The sequence below is a fragment of the Petromyzon marinus genome, chromosome 48 (genome assembly GCF_048934315.1).
Source record: "Petromyzon marinus isolate PM22_M1 ecotype Great Lakes invasive population chromosome 48, UKy_Petmar_22M1.pri1.0, whole genome shotgun sequence".
Taxonomy (NCBI): Eukaryota; Metazoa; Chordata; class Hyperoartia; order Petromyzontiformes; family Petromyzontidae; genus Petromyzon; species Petromyzon marinus.
The window spans coordinates 1589550-1606164 of record NC_133714.1 but is presented as its reverse complement, the minus strand read 5'-3'; the positions used below and the strand labels follow the sequence as shown (position 1 = coordinate 1606164).

The 16615-nt window shown below is 39.6% G+C and overlaps 1 protein-coding gene across 2 annotated transcripts in view; it reads right to left on the bottom strand.

Moving 5' to 3' along the window:
* LOC116952773 (CD109 antigen-like) overlaps positions 1-16615 on the bottom strand; it is a 67833-nt gene that overhangs the window by 11600 nt on the left and 39618 nt on the right. For both annotated transcript variants that reach the window (XM_076074437.1, XM_076074436.1), the window contains 12 exons: positions 16390-16491; positions 12611-12676; positions 11012-11185; positions 10234-10383; positions 9877-9930; positions 9636-9681; positions 7931-8039; positions 6909-7026; positions 5763-5876; positions 5405-5620; positions 3507-3642; positions 890-1066 (listed from right to left, as the gene is read on the bottom strand). In XM_076074437.1, coding sequence (XP_075930552.1) covers positions 890-1066; positions 3507-3642; positions 5405-5620; positions 5763-5876; positions 6909-7026; positions 7931-8039; positions 9636-9681; positions 9877-9930; positions 10234-10383; positions 11012-11185; positions 12611-12676; positions 16390-16491 — 1462 coding nt within the window. The remainder of the gene's footprint in view (positions 1-889; positions 1067-3506; positions 3643-5404; positions 5621-5762; positions 5877-6908; positions 7027-7930; positions 8040-9635; positions 9682-9876; positions 9931-10233; positions 10384-11011; positions 11186-12610; positions 12677-16389; positions 16492-16615) is intronic.

The following is a 16615-nucleotide window of genomic DNA, read 5'->3' as shown; positions in this document are numbered from 1 at the left end:
CCATTGCCAAAAATGTCACCGATTAAATATTTTCGTCTTTTAAGCCCAGTGTCATTGGTAAATGTGTGAGTTTTTGTTTGTTACGTGTGCTTCTGCACCACTTTTACTAAATAATTTGCTTAATCCCCAGACATATGTCATCGAAGTTTGACCCAACAAGATCACTTGGCAACCTTGTTCGTATTGTAACTTCCCTTGTAGTTGGCAAAGAGAGGCAAGTCTGGCGTATATATGACCTAGGCATTATTCACTTTTGTGTAACCTCGGTTATTTGTAATGTAACCTATCGTGACGCATACCTGGGAAAAATCCCTGAAAAGTTTGAAGTGTGCACTCCAATACTTTTAGAGTTACAACCATTTTCCTCACATTCAGGTGGGAAGGGATGATTCGGACTGATTCCAGAGATCTCACCACTAACTACAACTAACTACAACAGCACTTACCAAACGGTTTTGTCCTCGTTTTCACATTTTTATGCATAAGTTGAAACCATAGATATCTTCCAAGACATTTAAAATTACAACTGTCTCACCTTTTTAAATCGACTATGAGGCAAGTGACAACACCTGGGTGGTCACCAAGTGCTTTGTGTGTTTAGTTTGTTGTCCTGCACCTCCAATTAGCATGGTTGGCTACGTACGGTGCAAAAGAAGTTCAACATATACACACATACTAAGTCAAGATGTCAGGTCAACTTCCATTACCTATATCTGAGTAATGGGAGGTTGGATTTACGTAAACAGTTTTGGTTGCCTTCTTTTCCAAATACAGATTTCTGCCCCAAATGTCATTGAAATTGGGTTTGATCGAGTATATGCATTATTCATTTGGCATGGAATGACCGAAAATGCATTTTTGTCAGCTGCAAAAAAGTGTGTAAACTTACCTGATGTCATATAAGTCAAAGACCTTTCGATAATCTCCGGAGTAATCTGTAGGGTAACTTCCATATATCTCCGGATGTAGATGCCTGGTGCAAAGTTGATCATGTTCTGTTCCCCACAGCCATATGGCATTTGCAGGAGCTGATCGAGTCCAGTGAGAGAGGGCCCAATGATATCTCCTGCACATTTCACACATGCATATGTGAGGATACTGTCCAATTCCAAGAAGCTTTGAGGAATGAATCTTGCTGGCTGAGACTGATGTTGTCTGCTTGGTGATTTATTATTCCTGATTTATTTTGCTCAATCTACCTACACAGTATAATGCCCAAGTGTCGTCCGTCACAACATTTTTCCCTTGACATTTTGCAAAATGTCCGATACAAAGCAATAGGAGGCATAATCTTCCCGAAGAGTAACTCGCCTTTTATTAGTAGAATCATCCGGAGGTTTGGTTTTCAATGGTTTATATTTAAAACCCTACCACATGGCTATGTTCCTTAAGGCTTAAGGCATGCATGTGGCTTCCACACAGTGATGTCACCCCAGAGAGTTGATTGACGCTGTGATGACGTCATTGCACTTAATGCCATATCCTTATGCAACACGCTCAGGCAAGGGCACGGCACAATTAAGTCCCATACAAATGCTCGGGAAATGCTAGTTGGAAATAAATGCTTCTCTGCTTTTTTTTCGCCATATAGCATTGTGATATATAACGACTTATTGTTGGTAGCTTAGCTGATTGGAGAATATAGAGTTTATTGATAACATTGAGGTATTGATAACATTGAGTATTCATTATATAGTGTATTGTATACCCAGTTACTGTGAATAGCTCAGATGTGTAGGCCTTGACTTCAACATAGCCATTTCTGTGACCAGTCACAAGCTAATCACTCAGTTATATCAATGCTAAATTCGCCTAGTTATTTCAATGCTAAATTCTCCTGTTTGATTTGTACTAGGTGCCTCTGTGAATGTATATGCTCTGACTTTAACATAGCTATTTCTGTGACCAGTTACAAGCTAATCACTCAGCTATTTCAATGCTAAATTCTATGCTAATTCCTTTGTCAAGGGGTGCCTCTGCAGATGTGTATACTTTAACTTAGCTATTTCAATGCTAAATTCTATGCTAATTCCTTTGTCAAAGGGTGCCTTTGCGGATGTGTATGCTTTAACTTTAACATAGCCATTTCTGTGACCAGTCACAAGCTAATCACTCAGCCATTTCAATGCTAAATTATATGCTACGTCCTTTGTCAAGGCGCTTTGTTTCTTCTCACACAGCTTAAAGGTCGTGATCTGAGCGTGGCTTTTTCACTCCAGCGCTGTCCTCCAGACAGTCTCGTCCCTTCACCTGATGAAGGCCGCTTGTGTTGTGGCCGAAACGTCGTGAGAATATTATTGCGTTATTTTATTTTATCAATTTATTATTTTATTCTCATTCTACGTGGCTTTACCGAAAGAACCAAAGAAGATGAATCCTTGCAGTCACGAAAGCTTTAAATCGAAATAGGAACCTATATTGTTTATATATATTTAGCAGCATTGTTGTTTAGTTTTGCACATGCAGCTGTAAGTTTAGTGCACAGAGGTAAGTGTATTAGTATTTTATACCTTCATGGTTATCAATGTAGCTGGTATTTTATTAGTTCCTGAAGCTACCAATTGTCTTAAGTGTAGTGGTCTATGAAGGCTGTGTTTTCTTATTACTTTTCTTATTCATGTATTTACTTGGCCGTGCTATAAATGGAGTTCAACCTTAAGCTGCATCAGTCATTAGATGCATCTATCTGTAACATTCAAGTTTCAAGTTTCATTTTCATTTATTAGATATAGCCATGTGAGCCATGCGGCTCTTAAGTTGGGTGCAACCGCAACAAACAAAATATGAATAGAGAACATCCCAAAGCAACGACGCGCAACATAAACATCCTGGAATTCAACCAGCAAATATTCCACACAAAAAAACTCATTAAAACGCTGTGTGCAAAAATCACAATGTGGTGCAAGCCAAAAACAACAACCATAAGACAATTCAGATTAACCATATGTTTTCGAATTACCAACATAAAGCTACAAAAACAATGTAACAACAGTAATCATAGGAACTGTGATTTAAAATTTTAAAATAAACGATATACATAGCACGACACTCCCAGTGTATGATGTGTAAGTGAGTCAGCAGCAGCGTGAGTGAGTGTATGATGTGCGAGTCAGCGTATGATGAGTGAGTCAGTAGTAGCTTGAGTGAGTGTATGATGTGTGAGTCAGCGCACGATGTGTTAGTCAGCGCATGATGAGTGAGTCAGTGTATGATGTGTGAGCGAGTCAGCGGCAGTGTGAGTGAGTGTATGATGTGTGAGTCAGCGCACAATGAGTGAACCTGTGTATGATGAGTGAATGGGTCAGTGGTTGTGCGAGTGTATGATGTGTGAGTGAGTAAGCGCATGATGAGCGAGTCAGTGCATGATGTGTGAGAAAGTCAGTGTCATAAGATACTTATTCTAGCAATGGTTTTAAGGCAGCTAGGTCATAAGCACCACTAATGGGCTCCATGCCATTAACTGGAATGCTGTGTAGGAGAAGGTGAGAAGCAAATAAAACAGATACCGTAGATGTAAAAGGAAGCTGAACTGCTTCCCTTGACGACGTTGGATGGGAAGTTGAAAGTGAACGTTTTTGTGACCTCGTCTGATGACAATTTGAGTATGGCGCTTTCTGAGTAAGATTGCGGAAAACCTGAATGCTATATTGGGTAGAAGAGAGAATATCCACACACAAGCTAATTGCAATTATCATTCACAAAACAAACACATTAACGTATCAAACCTTTTCTCCACAGCAGCACACGAATATTCGAGTTGCCCCAATATAATCTCTTTACGACATATGACATGACAAATGAAATTTCACAGCATGACAATTATCGTGATATCATCCATAATAGAGGTTTGTGGGTTAGATTGCGTATATATGTGTCGTTAAACCCACCACCACCCGACACGGCCATTGAGTAATGTTTGTCACGTAAACAAAACATGCCAATTCGTTACTAGTTCAGCACACTGGTGTGTTGGATAGTAAACCCATAACATTTACAATTCTAGTAAAAAGTGTGATATCAGTGCAATATAACTTTGCAATAACTTATTGAAATTTGTATTCTCTTCTTCTTGTGCTTTAGTACAAATAAAAATATTGCTTAACAGTGATTCAAATGCATTTCATTCAACATGTAAGACTGTAGCAAGACTTCTAATCATTTTTACCTTCACAATCTATAACGTTAATAATGCACATTCTCTCAATTGCACTCGAAATAATTACATAATTAAATACACTAAGAAATTATGACATCATAAAATCTCCGTGGCCCAAATTAACTAAACATTAAAGTTAATTAACTTCATAACACGTAGTATTTAGTTCGTTATGTCATTAATATTTGGTCAGGAAATAAATTATAACAAAAAATGCAGGGTAAGCATGATGTTATGATCTCAGAAAAACTATTATTGTGGATCTTATATGTTAATATGTATCATTGATATCATAGCAGCAATAAAATAATACAAATCAACACCATGCGTGAACTTAAGGTTTGCTATCTCAAGCTGCAATAATACGCAGTTTACCTCCATACTGTGACCTGGTGTGATGGTACCAGATTGACTACAATGGAGGGTGTTGCAAGTGTTGTGGGCCTAGAAAGGTATTTACTCGCAATACAAGAAAATCATCATAAGAATGAATTTTAGTCTAAAATTTTTAGTCTAAAATTCATTTTAGTCTACGCACCTAAACATTCTTGATTTGAAGCTTTCGTGACTGCAGGAATCTTATTTTATTTTTATACCTACGTGACCTTACCGAAAGAACAAAAGAGTATGCATCTAAACATGTGTAAAATAATCAGTTGATAAAGGCAATATGCACATTATATGCAAAAATGGGTATTAGGTTACGAGATTAAATGGGACAGGTACAAATGCGAAACAATGAAATGAGATTATAAAGTTGAGCACAAAATAATTCTTGAAACGAATCATGAAAATAAATCTAATCATGGATGGGGTGCATCATTGCATGATAAATATCTGCCCTTGTAATGAAGAAATGTTTATACAGATCCACAACAATCAAACATTGCAAGAATTGCATTACTGCGTCCCTATACAAAGGACCATACAACCATTAATCTGGCTCCGCTTGGGACATTATATTTAGAGCAGCAGATGTTTGTCCGCCTCTTTCATACATCTAATCATCCAATTAAGCTCAGTTGAAGCTTGAATAAATGTTAATGCTAAGTGTGGATACAAAGTTAAAGATTATTCCACCACATGTGTAGTGGTTAATGTAAGTAAATCATTACACTGTATCTTTAGATGGAGCCCTCATTTCAGCAGTCATCCCTAACAGCTGATTCGCAAAAAATGCAGGCACAATCCCAGCAACAACGCACGTGGTAACGTCTCAGAAGTGTGTGAGAAGGGGCACAGACTTACCTTCCCCAAGGTGCATCCCACCACAGTGTAATTTATATTATTGTATGACACCACCACGGTGAAACAGAATTCACCGGCAACCAGGAGAGACACGGGGAAAGACACAGTGCCAGACTCCTTATTGGGCACGTTCAGATAACGTTTGTACGGAGACTTCCCTTCGGTTTGATAGAGAACTTTGAAGTGAGTCTCACTGGCATGCAACGTTGCCAGGACCTAGAAAACAATTCACAAACAAAAACACCTCAACAAATCGAATTTTATTTTAGACTGAAATAAAAACATTTTATTCAGAATTAGTAGATTTCAGATTAAACTGCCCACCAAGTTTGGAATATCACAGGTGCCTCAGTGTTACCTCGATAATCTTTGGTTGCTTGTTGAAGACTTTCACCTCCACAATGAACTCTTCATCAAGAATGGCAACATTGGGCACATTTATGTCCACATGCAATGGAGAAGACACTTCAAACTGCGATAAGAAACATTGGTGGTGTTAACAACAAATGTACGTATTAAAAGTAACATGCACTATTTAAAAAAAATCATCAATTGTTGAAAATATATAGTACTTAAATCTTGATTTGAAGCTTTCGTGACTGCAGGAATCCATACTCTTTGGTTCTTTCGGTAAAGTCACGTAGGTAGAAAATAAAACAAATCACGACGTTTCGGGCGCAACACAAGCGTCCAGCATCATATAGACATCTATATATACATTTAATCATCTTAAATCAGATGTATGATCTTCAACTCATCGACATTTGAAACCCTCCCACGTCGCTTCAATTCACCCGATGACTGCTTTTTCCTATTTGTGGTCCTGCTAAATCTGTCACCTGAGAATGCTGTTGGTATACTACAATCTTATCATACATGGCGCCTTAACCAAGGCGCTTTATAGGGAATTAACAGCGGTGCAACGTATTAATGTAATGGTGAAGATGAGGTGAATGAAATGGATGAGAGGAAGCAATGGGTGACGAATCTGCAATGCATGAATTCGGTTAAAGCAACATTTATGACAGTAAATGATGATGAATGGATGGAATGAAGGGGAATGAGTGTTAGCCGTATCATGTGAATATGAAGAGCGAAAAGTAACGGTGGTGGTTATAAGGGGGAGATTGAAGGGGGTCGTGGGGTGAGCGAGAGAAAACAAGTGAGTTTAGAGTGAGGAGTGGAAACCAGTGATCGAAGGTGACCGCTGGATGTGGAGGGGAAGTTTGTTCCAGTGCAGGGGGGCAAGATGAGAGAGTGAAAGCGTGATTGGCCACAAGGAGAAGCAGGAACAGACAGAAAATCATACCTCGAAGGGAATACACATGGCCCATATCCTTAAGATTCTACCACTGCCTCCAAAATCTACTGTAGTAAGCTACAACACTGTTTTTTAAAATTAATTTAAAACCCCTGAAATACTTAAGGTTGAGAAGAGTGGTTTTGTTTTAAAGATTCTGTAGAACTAACCAATACAAATAATCTTGTTTAGACATTAATGTACCTGAGTTCTGGTGTAAGCGTAAGTGACTCCACTTGTTTTAGACACGGAAAAGGCAATGCCCATCCAGCGGGAATTGACTTTTGGAACAACGGCTGTGAATGTCGTCTTCTTGTTTGGTCTTTAAAACAAAAGGGTGCAATTATTTCAAGCTATGAATCCCGTTATTTCCTTTACATTTAAATCAGACTAAATCACCATTCTATTAATTTGTCTCCATGTAACGCATATTGGTGCATTATTGCCAAGTTTGAAGGGACCTGATATGTCAGGAATTATTTAATTATGTGGTGATACAATGCTATGCTTGTGTAAGCACAGTGAGGCAGAACTTCTGAGAACCTAGATCAAATTCTGGGTTCCCATAAGATAGTGTGTATAGCGAGTTTTATGATTTTAGCCTGATCACAAATGAGTGCATTATACTAATAATTATTTATAAAACCGATTGAGACTTAGTTTTATAGAGACCATCTCTGAGGACCTATTTGATAGACATACAATGTTATGCATCGATCATTACAGACTCTATAATGTCAACACGAAAAAAATATATTTCTGTTGATGGATTTTTTTATTATTCATAGATATGACTCAATATATATGTAGTATTTGGAACAGATTAAAAATCTTTGATATACATGTAGATTTGAATAGCCCACTTGGGATACAATTGGTGGACCAATCGTAAAAAAACACATTTTAATTTTTACAAAAATCTACCGTAATTAAGGTATTAATATAAAATTCAAGTTACAGTAATATTTGTTGGCAGTTTTTATGAATCTCACAGAATATTAAGATTATTGTACAAGGAATCAAGTCTGTTTTTTGTTTGCATGTTCACCACAAGTATATGTGGTTAATGCAGACATGATTCCTTGCAAAAGGTTTCAGTTTAGTGTTTTAACATCTTAACACAACTGTTTTATTGCCAGAAAGGGTAAAACCTATTCTTATTATTTTGATACTGACAAGGGAGGTCCAATGATGTGATTAGATAGGCCGTGAAAATGCGTACGTACCCTTTTACACCAGGCTGCCAAACCCAGGCCTCTGGTAACCCTCCGTTGGATTTGCGCAAACGATCATTTTCTAATTTTCTTGAGTGATCTTTGTTCGCCTTTTTGCTGTCTGAAGGGGTTAAAATGAGTATTATACAGAATAAAAAAATCCCAACCATATATACATTATTGTATGTTCAAACGTGCTCACTGTATATTTGCTAAATTGTAGTAGTTGAGCTCATCACAAATTTATGGTCATTAGCAGTCGAAAGTATAAAAGAAATATGATAGTTTGGAAATGCACACCACAGCTATCAAGGTGTTTGCAAAAGGGAATGCTGCAGACACCATCTAAGCCGTGGGGATGGTGAATACATTCTCAGTTTCCCAACTGGGCCCTGAGTTTTGAGTATCACCACAATGCAATCTTTCCTATCTCTCAAAATAATTATCAGTGTAATTGTGGAGAAAATAAACAACAAAATACATAAGCAATGTCTCCTTCATGTATTTGTCTCTCAAACAGATCTGTCTCTTAGACAGAGATATTTGTGTTACTGATGGGTTGTGTAAGATTTACTTTTTTATGTGGAGACAGATATATTAAGCAGACATTATTTATAGTCAGTTTAACACGTAGGCTTTCGCGACCAATATTATTCATAGTAAAGGTTTTTGGGTTAGATCGCGTTTATTTATAAATGTGTCGTAACCCTCCACCATTCTGGCGAATTGCCCGATGATGCTGGAAGTATTTACCAGCGAAACGTCGTACTCAAACTGTAAATGTGGATTAACTCTTCAACACACCGGTGGGCTGAAGTAGTGAATTATTTGTCTTTTGTCAACGTGACACTTTTTTTTTGCTGATTGGCCGTGTCGGGTGGTGGAGGGTTACGACACATTTATAAATAAACGCGATCTAACCCAAAAAACCTTTACTATGAATTATTTATAGTCTCCACAAATACCGCAATCGTTATTTTCAGTTCTGTATGTTATTACTGTGTCGAATTAGGATCCAAATCAGAGGGTCCTTGCCTGTAACGACTAGCAGTTGACCAAAATAGATTCACACAAGCTTTACTCTCTCACGTTATCTGCCCATTGGTAAGTTCCATGGCTCAGGCTCACTTCATACTCTATGGTCCCACTCCTATTCCTTGTCTCACAATGCAATACTCTACACTCAGGTCCTCAAGCCATACCTAGGAAAGGAGATTTGAGGTGGTATCCTCTTGCCTTTCTCAATGTTTTTTTAGGTGATGCACCAAAGCATGCAGTTTGCCATCTTACCCAGGATGAAATCTATCAATTGGACAATTGGATTGCTTCCAATCTTTCAACTTGTTAAAGTTTCATTTCAACTTTAAAAATCAAACAATATTTAAATGTGCAACAGGAAAAAGCACTGTGTACCAGTTCATGAGGTTTAATTTATTAAAGATTAATTCACTTGTCAGTACGAGATGCTCCTCTTCAGTATTTTAATACAGCTAGCTGGTACAAAAGCATGAATTTTTAAAGGTAACTTGGCAGCTGAGGCCAATACTCATATCAGAGTACTACACTTGAATCGTATAACACCTGGATTCAAGCCACAAGCCTAAATTGGCATGACATCCTGGAAGATAATTGGATTCCATTTATAGTGAATTTGATTATCTTAGTTCAGATGCAAATGAGTGAACACTCATACCCTAAAACTAATATTTTCACTCACCCCAGTATTTTATTCTTCCATTGGTAGCATAATTCAGTCCAGCATTCTGTGGAACACATTCATAACCTTGTATCAATTATTTGTAATTACTAGTTATGGATTTTGCTAAATGCAGAATCTCATTAATGCTAGTCTAGGCGACACAACTGTAAAACTGTACTATGTCAATACGTCATAACCACTCCAGAATATGAATGCATAATTTCAGAGAGTACAGAAGCCAGCGGGAGGGTTGTATTACCAAGAACATGTTGTCATGCCACCATTTAGGATTCGAGTCCAAAGCAGATGCAGACTGTGGAAGAAATTCATTTAAAATTAAGTTAGCACCACCAACGTGTCAATTATCCTTCTATAAATGTAATTTCGGCATATCTGAATAAAATGAACATACATTATAAATGATTGCTCCCAAAAGTATAATATGCTGCACGCATGATGAGCATACAAACATTATTTTAATTGATGAGTTGATCCATTGTTACACACTTCATTATTAATGAGCACCACCTTTGGTGAATCTCATATTTTTTCTCAGATGTATGACATGCAAGTTAATTTATTAAGGTTGATAAATCGTGTTGGGTCGAAATCTTACCAGGATATCAGAGATCATATTCATTCCTCGCCAATAGTAATAGTTTTGGATGGCTACAACACCAACAAATGACTCGGGATCTGTGGCCGTGACCTCCAGGTTCACGTATTCACCAGGCACAGCTGACTGTGCGCTCCATTTCACTTCGACCTGTGAAAGGGTCACAGAATAATGTGTCCACCACAGGGAAAATACACAGTATGCACTCACTCACCTCCTGTGCGTGTCACAAGACAGCCTTCTCGAGTAGAGCTGGGCTATCCAACCATTTAACAGATAACATCACCCATTATCAATTCAATTACTCGACTAATCGGATAGCATGGAAATAGCTAGAAAAAATCTAGAAAAAAAGATCGCCTCTTTAGCCACGTGTGCTACTGGATGGGAAGTAAAGGATAGGGCTTAGTGACATCATCGGTATCATTAGCCGCACCAAGCGAGCTCTCGCTTGCCAGGGGTTTTCCACCTTTTGGGAGCCATTTTTAATGCAGCCCTACTAATCGACCACATGAAAAAGTAGTTGTTTACAATTATGATTCAAATTTTGATTTAAGGCTTTCGTGACTGCAGTAATTCATATTCTTAGCTCTTTCGGTAAAGTCACACCTGATGACGACCGTTTGTGTTATGGTCGAAACGTCGTGAGAATTTTTATTGTTTTATATATTTTATTATTTTATTGTTTCCCTTCAACGTGACTTTACCGAAAGAGCTAAGAATATGAATTATGATTCAGCTCATCCCAGCTTTACTCTCCAGCAGTGCTTGGCCTCACCATATTCACGAACTCCTGTACCACCAGCTCCACACCATCATGGATGATGTCCCCATCGTCTGTTCCATAGTAGGCTATGACGTAGGTAGCTGGTCCCCAGGCGTCTGAGGGCGTCAGCGTGAATTGTGGCAAGCGAGCAACTCCAGCTTCCAACACATGGCCCATCGCCGCCACCTGTGGGAAAGTTCCGTCATCATTCTCTTCATAATTCTTTACTTGGTCACCCCTGAGATGCTCTTAAAACACGTGTTCATTGTTATAGATATGTTGGTATTTCCCCCCCCCCCCACAATTACAATTGTGCTGTCAGATGAAGCATCCTTTCAGAAAAATCACCTCACGATGTATTAGAGAATGAAATATTTTTTTATGCAGCCTTTTTTAAATTAAGCACAAAAGCAGTCATTGGTGATGGAAAGAGACCACAAACTCACGACACTTAAGAATCAAGCAGCCACCCATCAACTCATGCATGGGTGGCTTCTTCTTTCGTATGGCTGATGTAGGTTCAGAGCAACAACTAATTTTACATTCAGGTGGTAAAGCCAGAAAGCTTGCGTGGCTGCTTGTATATGAATCAACCATCTCAGTGGTGGCAGCTAAAAGCACGGGACTCTGAGCTCCTTACCACATATGCTCCTTGTTAGCATTGTAATGAGGCAGTGATAATAGCCCTGAGATCAAAGCATCTTAAACCTATGTAAAGAAGGGTCTACAACAACCCACAGGGTTTCAGACCATCGGGTTTAATATTAATTTTCAATTTATTAACACAACACATTTTAAATGTACTGCTACCATTGAGAGGAGTTCATGACTACTGTTTTTTTCAATCAGCTTACCATATTCAACGTTGATATAAAGTGGTTAGGTATGATTAATTTTACGTGTTGGATTTCTGGAATATCTGAATATCTTGCCCTGCTAAGTCCTAAGCATTTCTCCAGTAACGCATACGGAGCATATCCACCAGAGATCCACTAAGGTGACTCTAGATATTTAGGGGACATGTCACGGTGGTAAGAGCCCATCATCAAGGTTAGGTATGACAGATCCGGTGATGTGGGGCATACATCTCACAAGGCATATTAACGCCTCTCCACCAGATGAATACATTTTAAAAAGTGCAGCCCTTTGTCATTTTACTGTTGCATTAAAAGGCCTCTCAATGCCACGATGGCAATGGGTGTACACACACAAGCACATGGCAATTTTAAGCTTAATTGACATAATTTACAGTTTTTGACCTCAATTACCCCAAACAGAGGCTTACATCGGTTTAAATAGACACGTGCATCATGCCTTTTTATCATTTGGTTGATATGTTTTAGGTATAATTGGCTTGTCATTTTAATGATGTCCATCACAGACAAGTTATAGTTACAAATATCAAAAGCCAACACGAATTCAACATACTGGTACACTGTATGTGTTTATAAGCTACAATTAAGTGTTTATGGACTGAAGCATCCAACAGCAGTAGGTCATCTAAACAACACTTTGTTGGCCCTAAGTGATCTATATGCTGTATCACAGTGCCAATGTTAAGTTCTACGAGGTGATATTACAGCTGTCATATAAAAATGTGAAAAATGTTACCTGGTAGGACACTTCAGAAATGCTGCTGTCTGTAGTTTGTACTGTAAAGGTGACAGGGCTTCCAACCTAAGGATACACAGCAAACATTCCAACAGGTCCTCATGCAAAACAAAATAAAATGATATTAAAATATATCTTACATTAAAACTAAAGTACAGTACACGCATATTCTTTGGGTCTTTCGGTAAAGTCGTGTAGATAGGTTCAAATAAATTAACATAAACTATGACGTTTCGATCGCAACACAAGCGGTCTTTATCAGGAAAAGGGGGTTAGCCTCTAAAGGCAAACTGTTTATAAAGGTTTAAAATGGACGTAGCCCAAGTGTCAGCAGCATGGGCGGGGCAGCTGATGTTAATGTGAGTGGTGGGCAATGACGGCGCTGGTGGTGGGTTTTCACCAGTTAAAAGGCTGCCAGGTAAAAATTAGCATATTAATGTAAGATCGGTGAGCAGCCTCCACGGCGAGCGCGCTGAAGTGGCTATGTTAATGTGAGAGATTAGCATGTTAATGTGAGAGATTAGCATGTTCATGTGAGAGATTAGCATGTTCATGTAAGATCGCAGAGCCCCTGCCACGTACAGGTCGGCGCGCGGAGGTGGCTGTGTTGGTGTGAGGAATTGAACCTATTAATGTAAAATCGAAGAGCCGAAAATAACAACTAACATAGGAAGGTGGCAGGATGGGAACATCACAGCCAGTTATGATTTAAACTGGTTGATGACATCCTTCCAATGATTGCTAAGTTTGTCCCCATATTCTCGGTTGAAACTGTCTGTACAGTGAGGGAAAAAAGTATTTGATCCCCTGCTGATTTTGTACGTTTGCTCACTGACAATTTTAATGGTAGGTTTATTTTAACAGTGAGAGACAGAATAACAACAAGAAAATCCAGAAAAACGCATGTCAAAAATGTTATAAATTGATTTGCATTTTAATGAGGGAAATAAGTATTTGACCTCCTCTCAATCAGAAAGATTTCTGGCTCCCAGGTGTCTTTTATACAGGTAACGAGCTGAGATTAGGAGCACACTCTTAAAGGCAGTGCTCCTAATCTCAGCTTGTTACCTGTATAAAAGACACCTGTCCACAGAAGCAATCACTCAATCAGATTCCAAACTCTCCACCATGGCCAAGACCAAAGAGCTCTCCAAGGATGTCAGGGACAAGATTGTAGACCTACACAAGGCTGTAATGGGCTACAAGACCATTGCCAAGCAGCTTGGTGAGAAGGTGACAACAGTTGGTGCGATTATTTGCAAATGGAAGAAACACAAAAGAACTGTCAATCTCCCTCAGCCTGGGGCTCCATGCAAGATCTCACCTCGTGGAGTTGCAATGATCATGAGAACGGTGAGGAATCAGCCCAGAACTACACGGGAGGATATTGTCAATGATCTCAAGGCAGCTGGGACCATAGTCACCAAGAAAACAATTGGTAACACACTACGCCGTGAAGGACTGAAATCCTGCAACGCCCGCAAGGTCCCCCTGCTCAAGAAAGCACATATACATGCCCGTCTGAAGTTTGCCAATGAACATCAGAATGATTCAGAGGACAACTGGGTGAAAGTGTTGTGGTCAGATGAGACCAAAATGGAGCTCTATGGCATCAACTCAACTCGCCGTGTTTGGAGGAGGAGGAATGCTGCCTATGACCCCAAGAACACCATCCCCACCGTCAAACATGGAGGTGGAAACATTATGCTTTGGGGGTGTTTTTCTGCTAAGGGGACAGGACAACTTCACCGCATCAAAGGGACGATGGACGGGGCCATGTACCGTTAAATCTTGGGTGAGAAACTTCTTCCCTCAGCCAGGGCATTGAAAATGGGTTGTGGATGGGTATTCCAGCATGACAATGACCCAAAACACACGGCCAAGGCAACAAAGGAGTGGCTCAAGAAGAAGCACATTAAGGTCCTGGAGTGGCCTAGCCAGTCTCCAGACCTTAATCCCATAGAAAATCTGTGGAAGGAGCTGAAAGTTCGAGTTGCCAAACGTCAGCCTCGAAACCTTAATGACTTGGAGAAGATCTGCAAAGAGGAGTGGGACAAAATCCCTCCTGAGATGTGTGCAAACCTGATGGCCAACTACAAGAAACGTCTGACCTCTGTGATTGCCAACAAGGGTTTTGCTACAAAGTACTAAGTCATGTTTTGCAGAGGGTTCAAATACTTATTTCCCTCATTAAAATGCAAATCAATTGGTAACACTTTTGACATGCGTTTTTCTGGATTTTGTTGTCGTTATTCTGTCTCTCACTGTTCAAATAAACCTACCATTAAAATTATAGACTGATCACTTCTTTGTCAGTGGGCAAACGTACAAAATCAGCAGGGGATCAAATACTTTTTTCCCTAACTGTATATATGGATGGCTTAATGAACGAATCTTTGTTGATAGCCAGAAATTGATTTCTCTAAGACGAAGGTGCTTTGCAAACCCACTGGCTATCAACAAAGATTCGTTCATGAAGCAATCCATATATACCGACACAGACACAACTTCAATAGAGAAGATGGGTACGGACTTAGCAATCATTGGAAGGACGTTATTAACCAGTTTAAGTCATAACTGGCTTTGATGTTCCCATCCTGCCACCTTCCGATGTTAGTTGTTATTTTCGGCTCTCTGATTTTACATTAACAGATTAAATTTCTCACAGCAACACAGCCACCTCCGCGCGCCGACCTCGACGTGGCGGTGGCTCTGCGATCTTACATGAACATGCTAATCTCTCACATGAACATGCTAATCTCTCACATTAACATAGCCACCTCAGCGCGCTCGCCGTGGAGGCTGCTCTTTGATCTAACATTAACATGATATTTTTTTCCTGGCAGCCCTTTAATTGGTGAAAACCCACCACCAGCGCCGTCATTGCCCACCACTCACTTTAACATCAGCTGCCCCGCCCATGCTGCTGACACTTGGGCTACGCCTATTTTAAACCTTTATAAACAGTTTGCCTTTAGAGGCTAACCCTATTTTCCTGATGATGACTGCTCGTGTTGCGGTCGAAACGTCATAATTTTTGTTATTTTCTTTGAACCTATCTACGTGACTTTACCGAAAGACCCAAAGAATATGAAGTTTTGCAGTCACGAAAGCTTTAAGTCAAGATACAGTACACGCATTTGTCTCACAGGCAACCAATGTTCAATTGTGCTCTATTAAAGATGAAAATCGGCCTTATAACTGACATGTATGGTTCAAAAAGACTCAACACATTCGTCAGCTGCTCATTGGTCCCGTCTACCCATCTACTCGCTGTCCACTACTCAGGAAGCCCCACCCACTACCCAGATAGCCCCGCCCACCATCCAGGTAGCCCCGTCCATTTCCCAGGTAGCTCCACCCACTATCTAGATAGCCTCACCTACTATCCAGGTAGTTCCACCCACTACGCAGGTAGCTCCACCCACTAAGGAGGTAGCTCCACCCACTACTCGGGTAGCCCCACCCACTACGATGCCCACTCAAGTAGCCCCAGCTTTTGTCTGTATCGTGAGTTGAGAATGATAGCAGAATATTATTTATCAGAACAAAATCCAGATCTTGCAATTGCTTTGTGATAGCAGGGTAATCTTTACGAAACAGATTGTCTTGGCCAAAAACTAAAATAGCTTTAGGCTAGATTTTTTGCCAAGACAGAACCACAAATTTGAGAAATAATGACTATTCGTTTCTAAAAGCATCATCACAGCATTGCACTAATGGGGCAATGGCTGCTTGACTGAATGTTTGGAGGGTGTTGCAAATGATGCACTACTTACCGTGACACTTGTTTCATGAGCGCTGACCTGAATGATGGAATCATTTTGAAGATGTTCCTCTGCCCACACTGACATGGAAGTCATGACCGCACCAAAATGCATCTTTGCAAAAACAGAATAACACAGACAAAATCTCTCTGCATTTAGACAGAAAATATAAGACTAGTACAAAAAAACAACACATCACAGAACATTAATTTGAGAATATGATTCTGAGAAATACAAC